General features: G+C 35.8%; 1 protein-coding gene across 4 annotated transcripts in view; it reads right to left on the reverse strand.

Moving 5' to 3' along the window:
- Positions 1-18,425, reverse strand: part of RIC1 (RIC1 partner of RAB6A GEF complex) — a 134,462-nt gene that overhangs the window by 78,376 nt on the left and 37,661 nt on the right. For 3 of the 4 annotated variants that reach the window (XM_045772357.2, XM_045772356.2, XM_045772355.2), the window contains exon 3: positions 1,811-1,890. The exons of the other annotated variant lie outside the window; for it this stretch is intronic. In XM_045772357.2, coding sequence (XP_045628313.2) covers positions 1,811-1,890 — 80 coding nt within the window. The remainder of the gene's footprint in view (positions 1-1,810; positions 1,891-18,425) is intronic. 4 annotated transcript variants of the gene reach the window in all.

Consider the following 18,425-nt stretch of genomic DNA (forward strand, 5'->3'; position numbering starts at 1 on the left):
TTTCATACCAAAATTCTCTATTATCACACTTTTGAGTATATCTACTATCAGAAGCGTGTAAGAACATATTTTAAAATTCCTCTGCTAGCAGAATAAAAAAAAAAAACTATTTTTACATATTGGGGGGCCTGGGTGCCTCAGTTGCTTAAGCAACCGGCTCTTGATTCTGGCTCAGGTCATGATCCCAGGGTCCTGGGACTGAGCTCCACGTTGAGCCCCATGCTCAATGGGGAGTCTGACTGAGGATTTTCTCTCTCCCTCTCCGCCTCCCTGAGCTCACATGCATGCGTGTGTTCTCTCCCTAAAATAAATAAATCTTTAAAAAAAATTTTTTTAATTCTAAAAGAAAACCAACAAAAAAAGATTATTTTTACATATTAAAATGTGGTTTTAAAAAATTTGTATTTAATGTTTTGAGTTACTAGTGTTTGAGTTACTAATTAACAAGTTTCTCTCTTATTTGCTAGGTATATTTCCTATCATGAGATCGCTTTCACCTATTTACCTTTTGAAATATTTGTGTTTCTTAGTAATTCATAGGTCTCCTTAAAATACATTTTATAAAAAAATTACATGAAATATAATATTTTATAAAATATAAAAATAGTAGGCCTCAGTCCTATTTACTGAAAAAATTTACCCCAATTTGTTACCTGCCTTTTTAATGTTATTCTTTCTCCTGTTAATTTTCAGAAATGTAAACTTTCCTTTATTGAAATCTACTTTCCCTCTAACTTCTTATATACCTGATAAACTCTGGCCATCTCCTACCATCTAGAAACGTGATAAATATTCACTTAAACAGTCATCCAGCTTTAATGGTATGATTTAAAAAAAAAAAAAAAAAAAAAAAGGAAGGGATACCTGGGTGGCTCAGTCAGTTAAGTATCTGCCTTTGGCTAAGGTCATGATCTCAGGGTCCTGGGATCTAGCCCCGCATCAGGCTCTCTGCTCAGCGGGGAGTCTGCTTCTCCCTCTGCCCTCCTTCACCCCCTGCTCATGCTCACTTGCTCTCTCTCTCTTGCTCATTAAATAAAATCTTAAAAAAAAAAAAGAGGATATGCTTTAAAATGGGTATGTTCTTTTATTTCAAAAGTTCTTTCAATAAAACATTCTTTTATTCCAAAAGTGAGGCAAAAAAATTAAGGAAAAGAGGGGCGCCTGGGTGGCACAGTGGTTAAGCATCTGCCTTCGGCTCAGGGCGTGATCCCGGAGTTCTGGGATCGAGCCCCACGTCAGGCGCTTCCGCTATGGGCCTGTTTCTTCCTCTCCCACTCCCCCTGCTTGTGTTCCCTCTCTCGCTGGCTGTCTCTCTCTGTCGAATAAATAAATAAAATCTTAAAAAAAATTAAGGAAAAGAATGCAAAATATACAGAACAACATAGTTTGAAAATCAAAGTCCTGTTCCTTCAAGTTCTATCCAAGACGTAACTGCTGTTCGGGGTACATATTGTTTTCTATGCACATACAAAAATATACAGGAAAAAGTGTTTGTAACTTTCCTGACATTTCCTCTCTACCCCTCATGACGTTTTAGCCCCTCCCTAATAATGCTAGAGTATATTAGTAGTGATCCTGAATGACTAAGAAGGGATACAGTACATTCACCCAAGATTCTCAGACTTTTTTAGTAACAGAATTCTTTATTCAATTAATGACAGTTCAAAGACTTGGTAATTTCTGAAATACTATTTTTAAAGTACTGGCCTGGCTTTATTTTATTCACTTCAGACAATGCAAAACTGGAATGTTTTTATGAATACAAAGTATGCAAACCAATTATTAAAAGAATGAAAGACAACAAACTTACTTGGGATACACTGGTTCATAAAGGTACTTGTCCCCTCTTGTAGATGTAATATGAAAAAACAAGATGTAGCCATATGCAGTCTGAAAGATAAATTTTATTTGCCATAAATTAAAGGGTAAGGCTATGACTAAAACCTTAAATTTTATTTTTATATATTCTTACTTTGAAAACACTTTACTCGTGGGAACCCTCTTTTGAAGAGCTATACTCTAAGTATGCAATTAAAAAGTAACTTCTTGTTTAATATAACCAACAAAAAGAGCTTTATATTTCGATAATATTTCATAATGTCATTGAAATCAATAGCTCATAATGTACTATAAACATTAATACTCTAAAATAGTTACAGTATTCAATAGCAGATGATTATTTTACAAAATATACATAACTTTTTGAACTCTGCAATATGGCAAATAATTTTTTTTCTAATTTTTTAAAGCAACAATGTCACCAAATAGTAATACTATGATAAGTTCTTGACTCTACTCAAAGTTTACACAATATAACTTCAGAATAACATTTATATATTTCAAAATCAATCAAATGGACTCTGGTTTACTATAAGATATACTGAGACACAGAAGAAAAACAGAGCAAACCTCCAATTTCCAAACCTGAACATCAGTTAATTTTTTTAAAGTTAACAAAATACTTTTAAAATACAAATTGTATTGAAACCTTACATAATCATGGCACGTATCTGTTAATTGCGAAGCTCAGTCACTTTACACATTTATAGAAACACATAAAATACTATATTTAGCTGTTTCTAACCAAACATTTTCAGGCCTGAGTGAAGTGACAACTTTTTGGCCCCAACTACTATGTATTAATACTGAACTCTTATCATTTTAGAAGCAGGTGGATGAAGCAGGTGGGCTTTTACTCAAAGTAGAACAAAAAAACTGAAAAAAATTATTCAAGGTTTCAAATTTCTTTCTAGTACTTGCTTCTGTTCTTCACGTAAAGGAATGCCAGAGGAAAAACCATTTCTTCAGCAGTCAGGTGTTTTGTTTAAGCTATAAACTTCACTATTTCATAATCATATGTATTCCAAAATTCTAGCTCAATATATTGGGACACAAAAGAAAAGAGGCTAAGATCATCATTCTAATTCCTCAGGTGCAATTTTACCTTCTTCAAATGTGGAGAATCTGGGATCAAAGGAAAAGAGATTCAAATGGAACCATATTAGACATCATAACCCCTACACAGATTAATGACTTTGAAATTTGTAAACTGCATTATTACCTTAAATGAGCTAGAAAGGTAAAATAATATAGCCTAGGACTTACATGAATAACATACAAAAGCTGTCTGGAAGATCAGTCGCTCAAGGTCAAAATTTCAACATTTCAGAATATCAGATGCTAACAATATACTTGTAATTTTAACAAGTGCTTAGAAGACTATGATGCCAGAGAAAATACAGCATCATTTTGCACCAGCATTTAGAAATTTTATATACATGGTATACTAGACAAAATTACAAATAATGTCTTGATTTATTATTTCAGTATTTTGTATCAATCTTTACTAAGATCTATAGCTTCGTATGTATATAAATGCTATATACGTCCAGATCTCACTGATCTTTTCCTAAACAATCCTTCCTTTAAAAAGTCCTGACTCTGAACAACTTTAAAAGTTTTGGTAATAACTGATCATCTTTAAAAAATAGCATCGTTGTTGTTAACTATACCAAAACTGTTATTAAGCAGTGTTATGATCGCTTTTCCCTTCTCACCACCAAAATACTTCAAATAAGCATACAACGACTGCTTAATCTACAGGCAACAGTCCCAATACCTTCTTCTAATACTCATACCCATTGTTTCCTGCTCTCTCTCTCTCTCCCACAAACACACACACACACACACACACACACACACACACACACACCCCTAATTTTTCTAAGAAAATGAAAAGACAAAATAAAGAACCTCAGAGTTCTCTTTCCTACCATATCTCAATTTTTTTTTTCTTTCTCACCCACATCAATTTTTTTTCTTTCTCTAGGCTTATTTTACTGGATTCTCTGGTTTTAATTACAAAGGCCTTACAATTTTTGTAGGAAACTTGAATGACAAGTCCTCATATCTCTTTCTTTTGTATATCCATGAATAAGGGTCACAGACACGTAAGAATAAAGGCTATCAAGAGAATAAAAGAAATCACTACTTAAATGGAGAATGGAACAGACTTGTCTCTCTCTAGTAACACCACTTAGTAGAAAAAGAACTTTCTAGAAACAATTTTAAAGGATATTAATAATGCATTAAAAATTCAGTCAGAGGTACGAATACTCAAAGAAGTATCTTTTCTTTCCAACTGCAAATTGCAAACAGAGATTTGAAAAACCATGCAAACTATCTCAGATAATCCCGTTTAAAAAGAAGAGTTTGAAATCTGGAGATAGTGGTGGTTGTTGATGGCATCAATACTATTAATTGCTTGTTTATATTTTGCCTTGTTGGGCATTTGGGAAGTTTCCCCTGGACTCTAAATTAAATATATTTTAAAAATTATTTTATGATTGATGCATGACAGACACAATATAAAGGCAATTTTCTGTAAACAAGAAGAATTTAAATCTAGTTGTGTCATGATGCAAATCAACTGTTATATAAAACTAATGCTTCACCTGTAGGAAGCAATCCCAGTACCCTCCTCTACCATTACCCAATCAAGGCTCCCACTGGACATGAATTCACCACATACTTCAGAACTCAAGTTATTATGGATTTCTTCCGTAGCACGTGGCATTTCTATCATGAAGAAGAGGAGATTCATGCATCTGGGCTCCAATGACCTGAATCATGCATCTTCTGTGCCAAAATATTGTCATGTTAGGCTTCAGATAAGGCTGAAATAACAGACTACCACTATTTACTTCTTTACACTGGTTTGTAAATGGTGTTTGCTGTTTTTAGCTCTATTTCTTATTATACATGTTTGAATACATAAAATTAATCACAGAAATCCATGAAGATAATTACCTACCATTTCTGTATAACTTTTTAGACTCTATACATTCAGATACATGAATATATTTAAATGGGAAATGATAAAAACAGCTATAAATCTCACACACACTCAAAAATAACTGATGAATCTTTTGACATGAATACTCTTCAAAAATTATCATTTCTAATACTACCACACTTTTATACCACAGCACTAATTTAAAAAAGGGGGGGGCTTCTGTTTCCAACCAAGATGAATTAAGGTGAAGCCAATTTATGTTTCCATCTGAAAACAAACCAAAACAAAAACCTGGGTAAAAACCTGGAAACAATGGTTTTCAAAACACCAACGTGAAGCAATGAGGCCAGCGATCCCTGAGAGATGAGACATTGAATGAATCCTATAATTGCCCCAACTTACTCCCCTGGGAAGGTTTCCAGGTCATGGCACTGAAAAGGGGAACTAAGGCAGAGCCTGGGGGACTCCCCAACCTGAGGAGATGAAGCTGAGAGCCCAAGAGGAATAAAACAGCTACAATTCATACAAAAAGTACAGCGAGAGGAGAGCTGCACACAGAAAAAAATCCAAGAGGACCATACACACGCATGTGAGGAAACTACTCAAGGCAGGAGAGAAGTCAAACTAAAAGGATTAGTAAAGAGCACAGTGCTCCAACAGTCCTGAGAACAGTGCCTGTCCCACAGCCAGACTGAAGAATTCATAATTCACAGGGAATTAGTAAGAATGCTCAGAGAAGTAGTCCTCAGGTGTTCCTGTGGTGATCCTAGAAAGTATGGCCTCAGTAGTGGGGAATAATCAGTTTTATTGAGTGCTGTTCAAAACCCACATTACAAAGAGTAAAATAAGACATGAACATTATCATACTATCTGGAAGTAATCATCACTTCATCCTGGAATGAAACTCAAGATAAATAGGACCACAAAAATATCCAGCACACAACAAAGTAAAATAACAATGTCTGGCATCCAATCAAAGATTACCACATATGCAGATAAACAGGAAAACATGAGACACAATGAGGAGAAAAATCAACCAATCAAGAACGATCCCGAACTCAATTAAATGTTAGAACTTACACAAAGGGGCATCAAAACAGTTACAGCCGTATTCCATATGTTCAAAACGTTAGGAAATGTAGAAAACCCAAACCATTTTTGAGAGATAAAAACTAAAATATGAGATCAAAATATAGTGGATGTGACTAACAGCAGATTAAATACTGCAAGAGAAAAATTCACTGGTCATAAAAGCATAGCAGTAAAGATTATTATCCAAATGAAACCCCCCTCAAAAAAAACCCAAAAACCCAAAATAAAGCTAAAAGAGAACTGGTGAGTTGTGGGACTTCAACTGGCCTACTATAAGTATAAACAGGGTCCCCAAGTGTAGAGGTAGATATCAGAAAAAAGTTGCATTAAATTTAATTCAGATTTCATTTGTTTCAGTTAAACTTCTTTAAAAGTTAATTGACTTTTCAAACAAGAATAAGAGCAATGTATGTTGTGATTTTACCACATGTAAAAATAAAATGGGTACAATATATGTTCCTTGACCTCAGTAAAATTAAATTAGAAATCAGTGACAGACTTCAGGAAAACTCTCAAATATTTTGAAACTAGATAATATGCTTCTAAATAATTCATGAATCAAAGAAGACATCAAAAGGAAATTGAAAAAATACAGTATAATAAAATTTGTGGGATGTTGCTACAGCAGTACTTAAGGGGAAATTTTAGAGCTTAGAGAGCTGTATTAGAAAAAAAGAAAAATCCCAAATCCATGACATTAGCTTTCACCTTAAACTACAAGCAGATGAGCAAATGAAACCCAAAGCAAGCAAACTAAAAAGAGAAATACCAGAGATCAGAGTGGAAATCAATGAAATACAAAACAAAAATAAAAATCAATGACACCAAATTCTTATTTTTTGTTTTTTTAATAAAATCATTAAAATTGATACACCTCTACTCATACTGGCGGAGGGCGGGTGGGTGCGATAACCACTATCAGAAATGAGAGCAGTGACATCACTACAGATTCTAGAGGTATTAAAAGAATAATGAGGGAGTATAATGAAGAACCATGACAAAAAGTTTACAACTTGAATTAAAACGACAAATTTCTTGACAGAAATTGCCAATGCAAGTACCTTATAGGCCTACTTTCTATTTACAAGAAACTTAAATTTCAACTAAAATCCTTTCCACAAGAAAACACTATGCTCAGATGGTATCACTGGTGAATTCTACCAAATATTTAAGAAAGAAATATTAATTTGACACAAATACTTCTAGAAAACCAAAGAAGAGGGGGCACTTCCCATCTCATTTTATGAGGCCAGCATTACTCTCAAACCAAAACCAAAGACATTATAAGAAAATAAACTACAGACCAGCATCTCTTATTAACATATATGTAAAACTTCTAAACAAAATTTTAGCAGATAATATTTAACAATATAGTATCAGGAATACATCAGAAGTAAAAGGGGTTTATTCAGAAATGCAGAGTTGGGTTAACATTAAAAAAAATCAATAAATATTTCACCATATTAATAAACCAAAAAAGAAAAATAATATGATAGTCTCAATAAATGCAGAAAAAGCATTAAGCATCCTATAAAGCATTCCTGATTAAAAACTGTCAGCAAATTAGCAAGACAGGAAAAACTTCCACAACCTGATAAAGGGAATCTGCAAAACACCGAAAACAACATCCTTGTTAGTGAAAGACCAAATGCTTTTCTTCTGTTCAACACTGTAGTGGACAATATAACCAGTAAAATCAGACATGAAAAAGAAATAAAAGGTATCTAAGTTAGAAAGGAAAAATGAAAACTGTCCTTTGCCATTGTCATCTATGTAGAAAATCTGATGAACTCTACCAAAAACATACCAGAGTGAGTTTAGCATGACTGCAATACACAAGATCAATATAGAAAAATCAACTGCATTTCTATATACATAAAGAGCCAGAAAATTAACATGTTGTTTTCAATAGGATCAAAAATAAGAACTAAAGAAGAAATCCAGCAAAAGATATGAAATAGCTGTACACTGACAATAAAACACTAAAGTTAAAAATATCTAAATAAATGAAAAGATTTATCTTGTTAATAGGTCAAAAGGTTCAATAATGCTAAGATGATTAACTCTCCCCAAATAGACCCACAGATTCAATGCGATCTCAACCAAATCTCAGCAGGCACTTTCATCAAAACTGACAAGGTTAGGGTGCCTGGGTGGCTCAGTCAGTTAAGTGTCTGACCCTTGGTTTCACTTAGGTCATGATCTCGGGGTCCTGGGATCAAGTCCCATGTCAGGCTCTGTGCTCAGCGCATAGTCTGATTGTCTCGCTTCCTCTGCTCTTCCCCCTGCTCTCTCTTCCCCTCTCTGGAATGAATAAAATCTTAAAAAAACAAAAAACCAAACAACAACGACAACAACAACAACAAAAACCCTGTTTAAAAAAAACAAGGTTATTCTAAAATTCAGATGGAAATAAAACATCCTATGACAGTGAAAGCAACTTTAAAAACAAAGAACAAAGTTGGAAAACTGACACTGGGATTTCAAAATTACTACAAAGCTAATCAAACTGATGCTGTATTAACATAAAGGCAGGCAAATAAACACATCATAGAATAGAAGCAAATACAGACAAAACACAGATATACGTGGACAACTGATTTTTGACAAAGATGACAAGAAATATAGTGTTGAAGCAATAACCTCTTCAACAAACCGCAAAAATTGAACTTGGACCCATACCTTGCAACATGTACATAAATTAACTCAAAATATATCACAGACCTAAATATAAAAACCTAAATAATAAAACCTCTACAAGATGGGGTGCCTGGTCAGCTCAGTTAAGTGTCTCACTCGATTTCAGCTCAGGTCATGATCTCAGGGTCATCGGACCAAAACCCACATTGGACTTTGTGCTCAGCACAACTCTGCTTCGGATTCTCTCTCTCCCTCTGCCCCTCCCCACACTTTCTCTCTCTAAAAATAAATAAATCTTAAAAAAATACATATATATACATACACACACACACACACACACACATATATGAAATAAAACCTCCAGAAGAAGATATAAAAAAATATGAAGCACAAAATAAAAAAAAAAAACTGATGAACTGGACTTCATCAAAATTAAGTACTTCATTCAAAAAACAATGTTAGGAGAATGAAAAGACAAGTCACCTATTAGAAGAAATTCTTTATAAAGTATATATAAAATACAGGACTTACATCCAGAACTCTGACTCTGACAATAAGAAAGCAAAGAACCCAATCAATAAAATGAGCAAATGATCTGAACACACACTTTACCACAAAAGACATACAAGGCAAATAAAAAATGTTCAAAATCATTTTTCATTAGAGAAATACAAATTAAAACTATAATGAGATAAACTATACACCTGTTAGAAAGGCTAAAATTAAAAAGCCATACCATACCATATGTTGGCAAAGGGGAAAGAGAACTCTCATGCACTGCTGGTAAGAACATAAAATGATACAACTACTTCAGGAAAAAGCTTGGCATTTCCTTAGAAACTTAAACATTTATTTACCTCATGATTTAGCTGTTTCACTCTTGAGTACTAACCCAACATAAGAGGAAATATATGTCCATATAAATATTTTGCATGTATATGAATGCTCATAAGCATTTGCTTGGAATAGCCAAAAACTGAACACAACTCAAAAGCCCACCAAGAGATGAATGGTCAAACCAGCTGCAGTCCATCAGTAAGACAGAATACTAACCTGTAGTGACAGAAAGCAAATGAGTGGTTGAAGGGAGGTGGATGACAGTGGGGGCGGGGCGGGGGGGGGGAGATTACAAAAGGTACAAGGAAATGTGTAGGAATGACGCATAGTTCACTATCTTGATTGCAGTCATGGCTTCAAATATTATCAAATTGTACACTTCAGACATGCATTTACTGTATAAATTGTACCTCGATAAAGCTAATTTGGAAAAAGAAATGAAAGTGATGGTTGGACTTGCAGCAGCACCTTTTGCTCTCTGGAAAAGCTTCTAACATCACATAAAAAGCCTCATCTAGCCTACTAGAGAATAAGAGGTCCCAAAGAAAACCAAGGTGGACATCTCAAGTCGACTACTAGACAGGGACTGAAAGCATGTGGATCATTAAACACCAGGGGAGCTGTCAGATAACAGTAGCAGTATCAGTGACTAAAGGTGAGACCAGGAGAACTTCTTGACCAAACCCAGAGCAAGTCACAGAAAAAGAGTAAACAAATGGTTGTTTTAAACCAAGACTTGTGATAATGGTTCAATAAATATTACGTATGAACAATAATAATCTAACAAAAATAGTGTAAAGAAAGGCTAAGAACATCAAATCATGGAAATGAGAACAAAATTCAGAGATCCAGGAGAATTGCACAATAATCACTTCCAAAACAGAGTCTAGTCAAACCAAAATGAAAGGGAAAAGATGAGATGAATGGGGACTGTGTACAGGACTGTGCCCCTCTGCAAATTGCTATACCCCACTCTGTCAGAACACTGTGCTTTCAGCTGTTATTTGGTGACTCAAGACATTCACATGCTGGGGAAAAAAAATCAAAACACAACAGGAATTCTAAATTAAACTCTCTTTCACTTATTCACAAATAAGTTACATTCTAATTCACGTTACACTCACTTTCAGGTTGCTATCCTGAGCCGAAGGCGCCCACACACATTCAGGTGTGAGGGGAGTAGTCAAGGTAGCAGGAGAAAACAGACTTGGGATGGCAGGTTGGGGCCAGATCACAGGAGGTCCTGAGTACTAGGCTAAGCATTTGGAACACACTTTGAATGCAATGGGAAGCCACTGAAAGGTTTGAAATAAGAGTAAGAGCTCTGATTTAGAAATAGCTATACATAATTAAGATGCACTTCAAGTGGAGAAGAAGGAAAAGCTAAAAGTTTTTAGCTGTAGGCAATCTAGACAAGATATAAGAAGACCTGCACTGAGTCATGGCAGTGAGAAGAACAGAAGAGCAGGACAGTAAACTAGAGCCAGGACTCAGCACCATACTGGTGGTTGGATGGGAACGCAGAATCAAAGGACTCCAGTGTTTTTTCCTATTATAAGTAAAATTGCAGTGAAAATACTTGGACATATGCCTAAAGACACTGGGTTACTATCTGTCAGAGTCCTAAAAATGAGGCAGTACTTAAAATTCATTTTAATGTTCCTTGTGCCTGGCTACCTATTGTCTAAAACTGACAAAAATTTTTGGGATAATTATGGCCTGAAATCATGTTTACAAAAATGATATTTTACTTCTGAAATTCAGAGAAAACACTCTCCCCAAAAACACTATATACCAATTCTTAAAATGGTAAAGGATTTTCTCTCCCATACCCCATTAAAAAACAGTGAGATTTCTTTTTAAGGTACCAGTTGATAAGATGATGACTATGGTTCTGTTGGTGATACAGAAACAGAATTTTGTATTAACTGATGACTGAAAGCACAGAACAACAATACTTGCGTGGGGAAGGTCAGGCAGTAAGAAAAGTACACAGGGTGGCTGCTTTGGCCCTGACTTAATTTGCAGAGAGTTATGTCATATTGCTTGACAGATCATGCAATTGTATATCCTTCCCTACACATTCTATCAATGACATTTTGTAAAAGCAAGTTTCTTTTTTTTTTAGAATTTATTTATTTATTTGACAGAGAGACAGCCAGTAAGAGAGGGAACACAGCAGGGGGAGTGGGAGAGGAAGAAGCAGGCCCCTAGCGGAGAAGCCTGATGTGGGGCTCGATCCTAGAACGCTGTGATCACGCCCTGAGCCAAAGGCAGATGCTCAACGACTGCGCCACCCAGGCGCCCCGCATAAAAGCAAGTTTCAAATTATCTCCTAGGTTCAGCTTCATTCCACAATAACTAGTAGGATTAAACAACCATACCAATAGTGAAAGGCAGTAAAGCAGAATTAAGACTTTGGAACTCTAAAACCAGGCTGCATAGCTTAGAATTCCATTATCAGACATATGATCTTAGGTACACAATATCTCTGTAATCTTGAGCAGGTTACTTAACCTTTCTCAGCTCTACTGTATGATAGGGAAAAATAATCTACCTTTAGAGCACTGTTGTGAATTAATTTCAATACACATAAAGCACTTATAATAGTGCCTAGCAATATTAGACACCTCCGAAATTTGCTACCATAATAACTCTGAATCTTCAACAGTTAATTTATAATCAATGTATTTCATGTAAGAGGCTAAGAAAATGCATTTGAGGAAAAGGACCATCAAAATCAGCAAAGCTTCAGAATCTAATCAAAGTCTGGTTACCTAGAAAGTTCACTTACCCAATACCCATTCCATGATAGTATACAATTCTTTTAACATTTTTTAAAAATTTATTTTATAGAGAAAAAGAGATCAAGCACGCATGCACATGCAAGGTGAGCGACAGAGGGAGAGGGACAGAATCTCAAGCAGGCTCTCTGCTGAGCATGGAGCCTGAGGTGGGGGCTCAATCCCACAACCCTGAGATCATGACCTGAGCCGAAATCAAGAGTTGGATGCTGAACCAACTGACTAAGCCACCCAGGCGCCCCTAACATTATTTTCAAATGCACCTTGATAGAGTATCGTTTAGTACAAATGGTTATTTGCAAAGAAGAACGACTGCCTTACTGAACAGATAACAAAAATATCAGTGGCCTTTCTAAATTAGTACCATATAACTGATGGTTCTCCATCTGTTTTAGCCTACATTACAATGTGAGAAATGAAAAGTAAAGGGCGCTTGGGTGGCCCAGCATGAAGCCTGCCTGAGATTCTCTGTCTCCCTCTGGCCCCCTCCCCCAAGCTTGCTCTCCTGTCTCTCTAAAAAAGAAGAAGAAAGAAGGAAAAAGGGGGAGGAGGAGGAGAAGGGACAGGAAGGGGAAGGGGAGGAAAAGGACGGGGAGGGGGAGAAAAGAAAATTAAAAATAATCTCTTTTGCAGGCAGAAGCAAACAAAATGTTGGACAATAGATAGAAATGGTTTAAGTTAACTTCTGGATCCTGTTAAGACAGAAAGACTGAGCCCACATTCTTAATCTCTCCTCCTCCTCTCAGAGTACAATTGCCAAAGCATGTGTTGGATGAGTCTGGAGATGTCTAAGTCACCAAGATCTCTTGAGTTCTTGTGGGAGAGAATACATGCTAAGGGACCAGGCAGAGGGAAAGCTTTGCTTTGCTTTACTCTGTGAGGCACTGGGCAAAGATCCGGGATTTCAAAGTTCTCTAAGTAACTTAAAAAGCAGAACCCCATGGTTACTACCCCCAAAAGGCTGAATGTGACTGATCCTGGAAGTGGACACAGGGCTATCCACATTATCCTGATGACTTCAGGAGACTTACAGTAGAGGCTGCAATGGTGAACTGAACTGCTCCCACACCTCTGGTCTGGAAAAGCCTTTTCCCCCCACACAGAGACCATCTGAGGTAGAGGAGACTCATCCTAAGCCTTGACAGAGGACAAGAGTTTATGAGCTTGTCTGCCTCTGCAAACTGCCATTTTAGCCAACATCTGCTGGTCTGCATTGTCAGAGAGACCTACATGAAAGCCTGACCTCCGTGGGTGGCTGATGGAACACAAGAAAGAAAGTACCATTTCTACGGGAAGCTCCGTAATAAATGAAACAGCTGAAGTCCACGGATCCTACTAATGAGCCACACAGATCGGAGAGGAGAATGCAAGCAAACTATGGCGAAAACATTAAGGACTCTCAGGAGGTACTTTGAAAACAGAAACGAGACTTTCCAGAGCTAAACATTTCCTACTAGGAAAATCAGACAAATATAAAGAATAAATGATAAAGAATAATCCTTTATGGGAACTGAACCTTTTACTCCAGAAGAATTGTTTAGAAACTATTTCATGATACAAAACATAAAGAGATAAAATCACCACTATAAGAGGCGTGAAGAACAAACTCAAATTGATATTTATTTAGAGAATAATAGAAGACAACTTCCCTAGCTGTAGAAACACTACCACTGAGATTCAGGTTGAATATGAAGGTGGAGGGAAGGGGGGCAGAGAGAGACAGTTTAATGGAAAAGGATATATCTACAGATAACAAGCAGAAACAAGCTAATTTAAATCATAAAGAGAAAAATCATACAGAGTAAAAGATGATTAGGTTGCCTACAAAGGAGGGAGAATAGATTAGCACTAGACTTCTCACCAGTAACACTAGAAACCAGAAGACATTGGAACAATAATTCATGGCTAGAAAAAAACAATCCCAAATCTAAGAAACCTACAGCTAGACAGGATATCCTTTATTACGGTTAAAGAGTGGACTGTTCAGATATTATTTATTTCATTTAACTGCTGAATGCCTACCATGTGCAGAAAACACTCTTGGACCCTGGAGCTAGTGAAGAGAACAAGCAAACCGACATGGAATATGCTAGGTTAAAAAAATAGACAAACACAGGCAACCTGCAGAAACAGAACTGCAAAGGGCCAATTCATACATCAAAAGATGGTGAACCTCATTAGCAATGAAACAAATGGAATTAAAATGATAAGACCATTTTTCATCAATTTAGACATAAAAGCAGGAAAACAGGAATCTTATGAACACTTAGGAGTAACTCTGGAACGGATACAATTTTGCTGAAAAATAACTTGACAACATTTATTAAAAAGAATAAAGATATATCCTTTGACCCAGCAATACTACTACACAGAGAAAATTGCCCTAAAGAAATAAATGTACCAATACAAAAAGGATGTTTGTATAATAATGTTTACTGTAGCACTGCTTGTAGTTGCCAAAAATCCATCAAAAAAAGAACAGTAAATAAGAAACTTCCACACTGTGAAATATTACACAAATACTAAAATTAGTAAGTTAAAAGTATATATATTAACCTGGAAGAACAGTCATAATATACTAAGTGGAAAAAAAATCAAATTACAAAGTAATGTGTAAATTAAGTTCCCAATTTTGGGTGTAAATTATGAAAAGTCTTATACCTATTCATCAACTTAAAAATCCACTCATCTATAAGTTACAATCTTATGCAGACATTCAAACTCAAGTTACAGAAAAATGTTGAAGTGAGACAATGTTCCTGATACAGTAGGTCAAAAAAGCAGATTACAGAACTACATGATTGCTCTGTATAAGGAATGTTTTAGATAATCCTCTATTCATGAAACTTAGGTTTATCAAATATGGTCCTCATCAATAAGTGACATTAGCGGTCACTTACAGTAATAACACTTTGTATTTAAAAATTAAAAAGACTTCAACAGCTTTCAAATTCTAAGTGCTATTAAGTAGGAGTATCTGCAAATATCCATAAGAAGATACATGGATATAAATAAAAATTAACGATTATCTGTGAATGGTAGAATTATTGGTGATTCTTTTCTTGTGTTTCTCAGGTTTTCTTCATCAAACATGTATCAACATTCTAACTTAAAAATTAAAACTTTAGGGACGCCTCGGTGGCTCAGTCGAAGTGTCTGCCTTCAGCTCAGGTCAAGATCCCAGGGTCCTGGGATCGAGTCCCACGTTGGGCTCCCTTGCTCGGTTGGGGAATCTGCTTCTCCCTCTGCCTGCCACTCCTCTCTCTCTCCCTCTCCCTCTCTCTCTCTCTCTCTCTCCTCTCGGACAAATAAATAAAATCTTTTAAAAAACCTAAAACTTAAAAAAAAAAACACAATTCTTAAAATTATAAAACTCCTAGAAGATGACAGAAAAATCCAGATGACCTTGGGGCTGGCAATACGTTTAGATACAACACCAAAGGCATGATACAAAAGAAAGAAGAGGTAAGCTGGACTTCATTAAAGTTAAAAATGTGTGCTCTATCAAAAACCAGTCAGAAGAAAAGAAAGACAAGCCACAAACTGGAAGAAAGTACTTACAAAAGCCATATGGAGAAAGGACTGGTATCCAAAATAAAGAACTCAAAAAGTTCAAGAATAGGAAAATCACTCAATTAAAAACTGGGCCAAACACCTTAACAGGCACCTCATCAAAATACACAGATGGCAAATAAGCATATGAAAAGATGCTTCCCATAATAACGTCAATCAGGAAAAAGCAAATTAAAAACAATGAAATATCACCATATGCCTATTAGAGTAGCCAAAATCCAAAACATTAATAACACCTAATGCTGATAAAGATGTGGAGCGACAGGGACTCTCGCTCATTGCAGAAAGGAGTATAAAATGGTAAGGCCACCATGTAGGACAGTTTGGCAGTATCTTTCAAAACTAAACGTAGTCTTACCATACAATCCAGCAAACGCACTTCTTGTTATTCACCCAAAAGAGCTGAAAACGTATATCCACACAAAAACCTGCAAACAGATGTTTACAGCTGCTTTATTCATAACTGCCAAAGCTTGGATGCAAACGAGATGTTCTTCAGCAGGTGAATGGATTAAAAAAACTGTGGTACATCCAAACAATAACATATTCAGTGCTAAAAAGAAATGCGCCATCAGCCATGAAGACATGGAGGAACTTTAAATGCATATCACCAACTGAAAGAAGTCAATCTGAAAAGGCTACATACTGTATGATTCCAACTATATGACATTCCGGAAAGGCAAAATTAAGGAAGACAATGAAAAAGATCAGTACTTGCAAAGGATTACAGGAAAAGGGATCACAGGTAGAGCAGAGGGTTTCTGAAGCAGTGCAACTACTCTGTATATACACTGGTGGATATGTCATTGTATTTGTCCAAACCCACAGAATGTACACCACCAAGAATGCACCATAAGGTACACTATGCACTCTAGTGATGATGGTGTATGAATGCAGGTTCATCAATTGTAACAAAGGTACCACTCTGGTGGGGTATGTTGATAACAGGGAGGGTTATGCATGTGTTGGGGGAGGAGATATAAAGAAAATCTCTATGCCTTCCCCTCAGTTTTGTTGTGAACCTAAAAATACTCTAAAAAATAAAGTTTATTTTTCATAAACTCCACTTATGATCCTTTATGTATTTTAAAATTCATAAGCTAAAACATTAATTCATGTCTTAAATTATACAAATAGAGATGATAAATCACTTGGATAAGGTCAGCATTTACTCAGTGTATTTAATACAAGCCAGACTATAACAGTTAAAATTACATTCACCATGATATCTCCACAAAGTTGTAGATAAAGACTATAACAAGGGGCTCCTGGCTGGCTCAGTCAGTGGAGCATGAACTCTCGATCTTGGGGTTGTGCGTTTGAAGCCCACACTGGGTGCAGAGATTACTTAAAAATAAAATCTTAAAAAAAAAAAAAAGACTATAAACAATAACTATGTGAAATAAAAACTGGATTCTCAATAGCCAAAAAAATAGATGGTTTTATCTTCTCTTCTGTATATGCATTTTATCTCTCCAAATTGAAGACAGGAATAATTTCTTCTAACTTCTTTGTTTTCTTAATACTTAGTACAGTGCAAAAGGTTAACAAACTAATGTGAAATTATTTCTGCTCTAAAAATAAAGCTAACAGACTTTCTCTTTACTAGGATATAGGGGCTGTCTCTAGTTATCTGTTCCTGGCCCGGGGGTAATGAGGGTAGGGGAATAGTGGCCCAGAGTGTAAGAGCTCCATAAAGATGATGTTTGGGGGTACAGGTTAAGCCCCGTTTGGTCTGCGTGTGAAAGTCACACTAATAGGTGAGTCCTTTACTATCTCTAGAAAATGCCTGGCTTGGGAAGGGCAGTCTCTCCAGGGCCCGCAAGTCCTCAAGATACCAAAGCATCAATATATACAGAAAAATAAAAGGGAATAATTAATACAAAGAGAAAACAAATTCTCATAAATTTTACTGTTAAATTCTAAATATAATGGTAATGAAAACTGAGCATAAATTTTCTTTGTAATACATATCCACTAAATAGGATGAAATTTTTTTTTATGGGGTAACATTTTTGCTTAACTGGGGTTTAAAGTTAAGTGTTCCCTCTCATTGAAATCAACTGTAAAGTTTCTTCCATTAATGCTGGCCTGTAATGAGATCTTATATATTCTATCTAAAATGTCTTTTCACAGAAGTAGTGCCAAATACTGATAAGAATGCATGAGCAAATGATTTTAACTGAATGTAGTCATCAACTGGTAAGTAAGTATACAAGTCTACTACATTCTTCTCCTGATGTTTGCCTTTTAACATGTCATTACATGGTACATTAATCACTTCCAATTGAAGGCTGGGTGAAAATACTCCTCATTTGCACAATTAAATGGATTATGAAATACGGACATCTCCTTTGCAATTGCATCGAGCTCTTAAATATGCTATTGGAATCAGTATGAGCTCAGAAAATGTTATCTACTGCTAATTTTTGTTGGAAATAGAGACCTTACTTTTTAATTTTTCAAAGCAGGGGGAACACAAAAAGCAGACTGACATTACTTGTGATTCAAACAACAGTAGCTATCACCAAAATGACCTGACCACATGTATATCTCCTATATAAGCACTGTTCTATAGTTTTGACTGAATTCATGTGGAAGCATTACCAAGTCTGTAGCAAAAGTTATTTGCCAGATCATTCAGTGTGGTTGAGGTGGTTCAAGTTCAACAAATTTCAAAATCA

The sequence above is a fragment of the Ursus americanus genome, chromosome 34 (genome assembly GCF_024610735.1).
Source record: "Ursus americanus isolate L20-20 chromosome 34, mUrsAme1.1.p, whole genome shotgun sequence".
NCBI lineage: Eukaryota > Metazoa > Chordata > Mammalia > Carnivora > Ursidae > Ursus > Ursus americanus.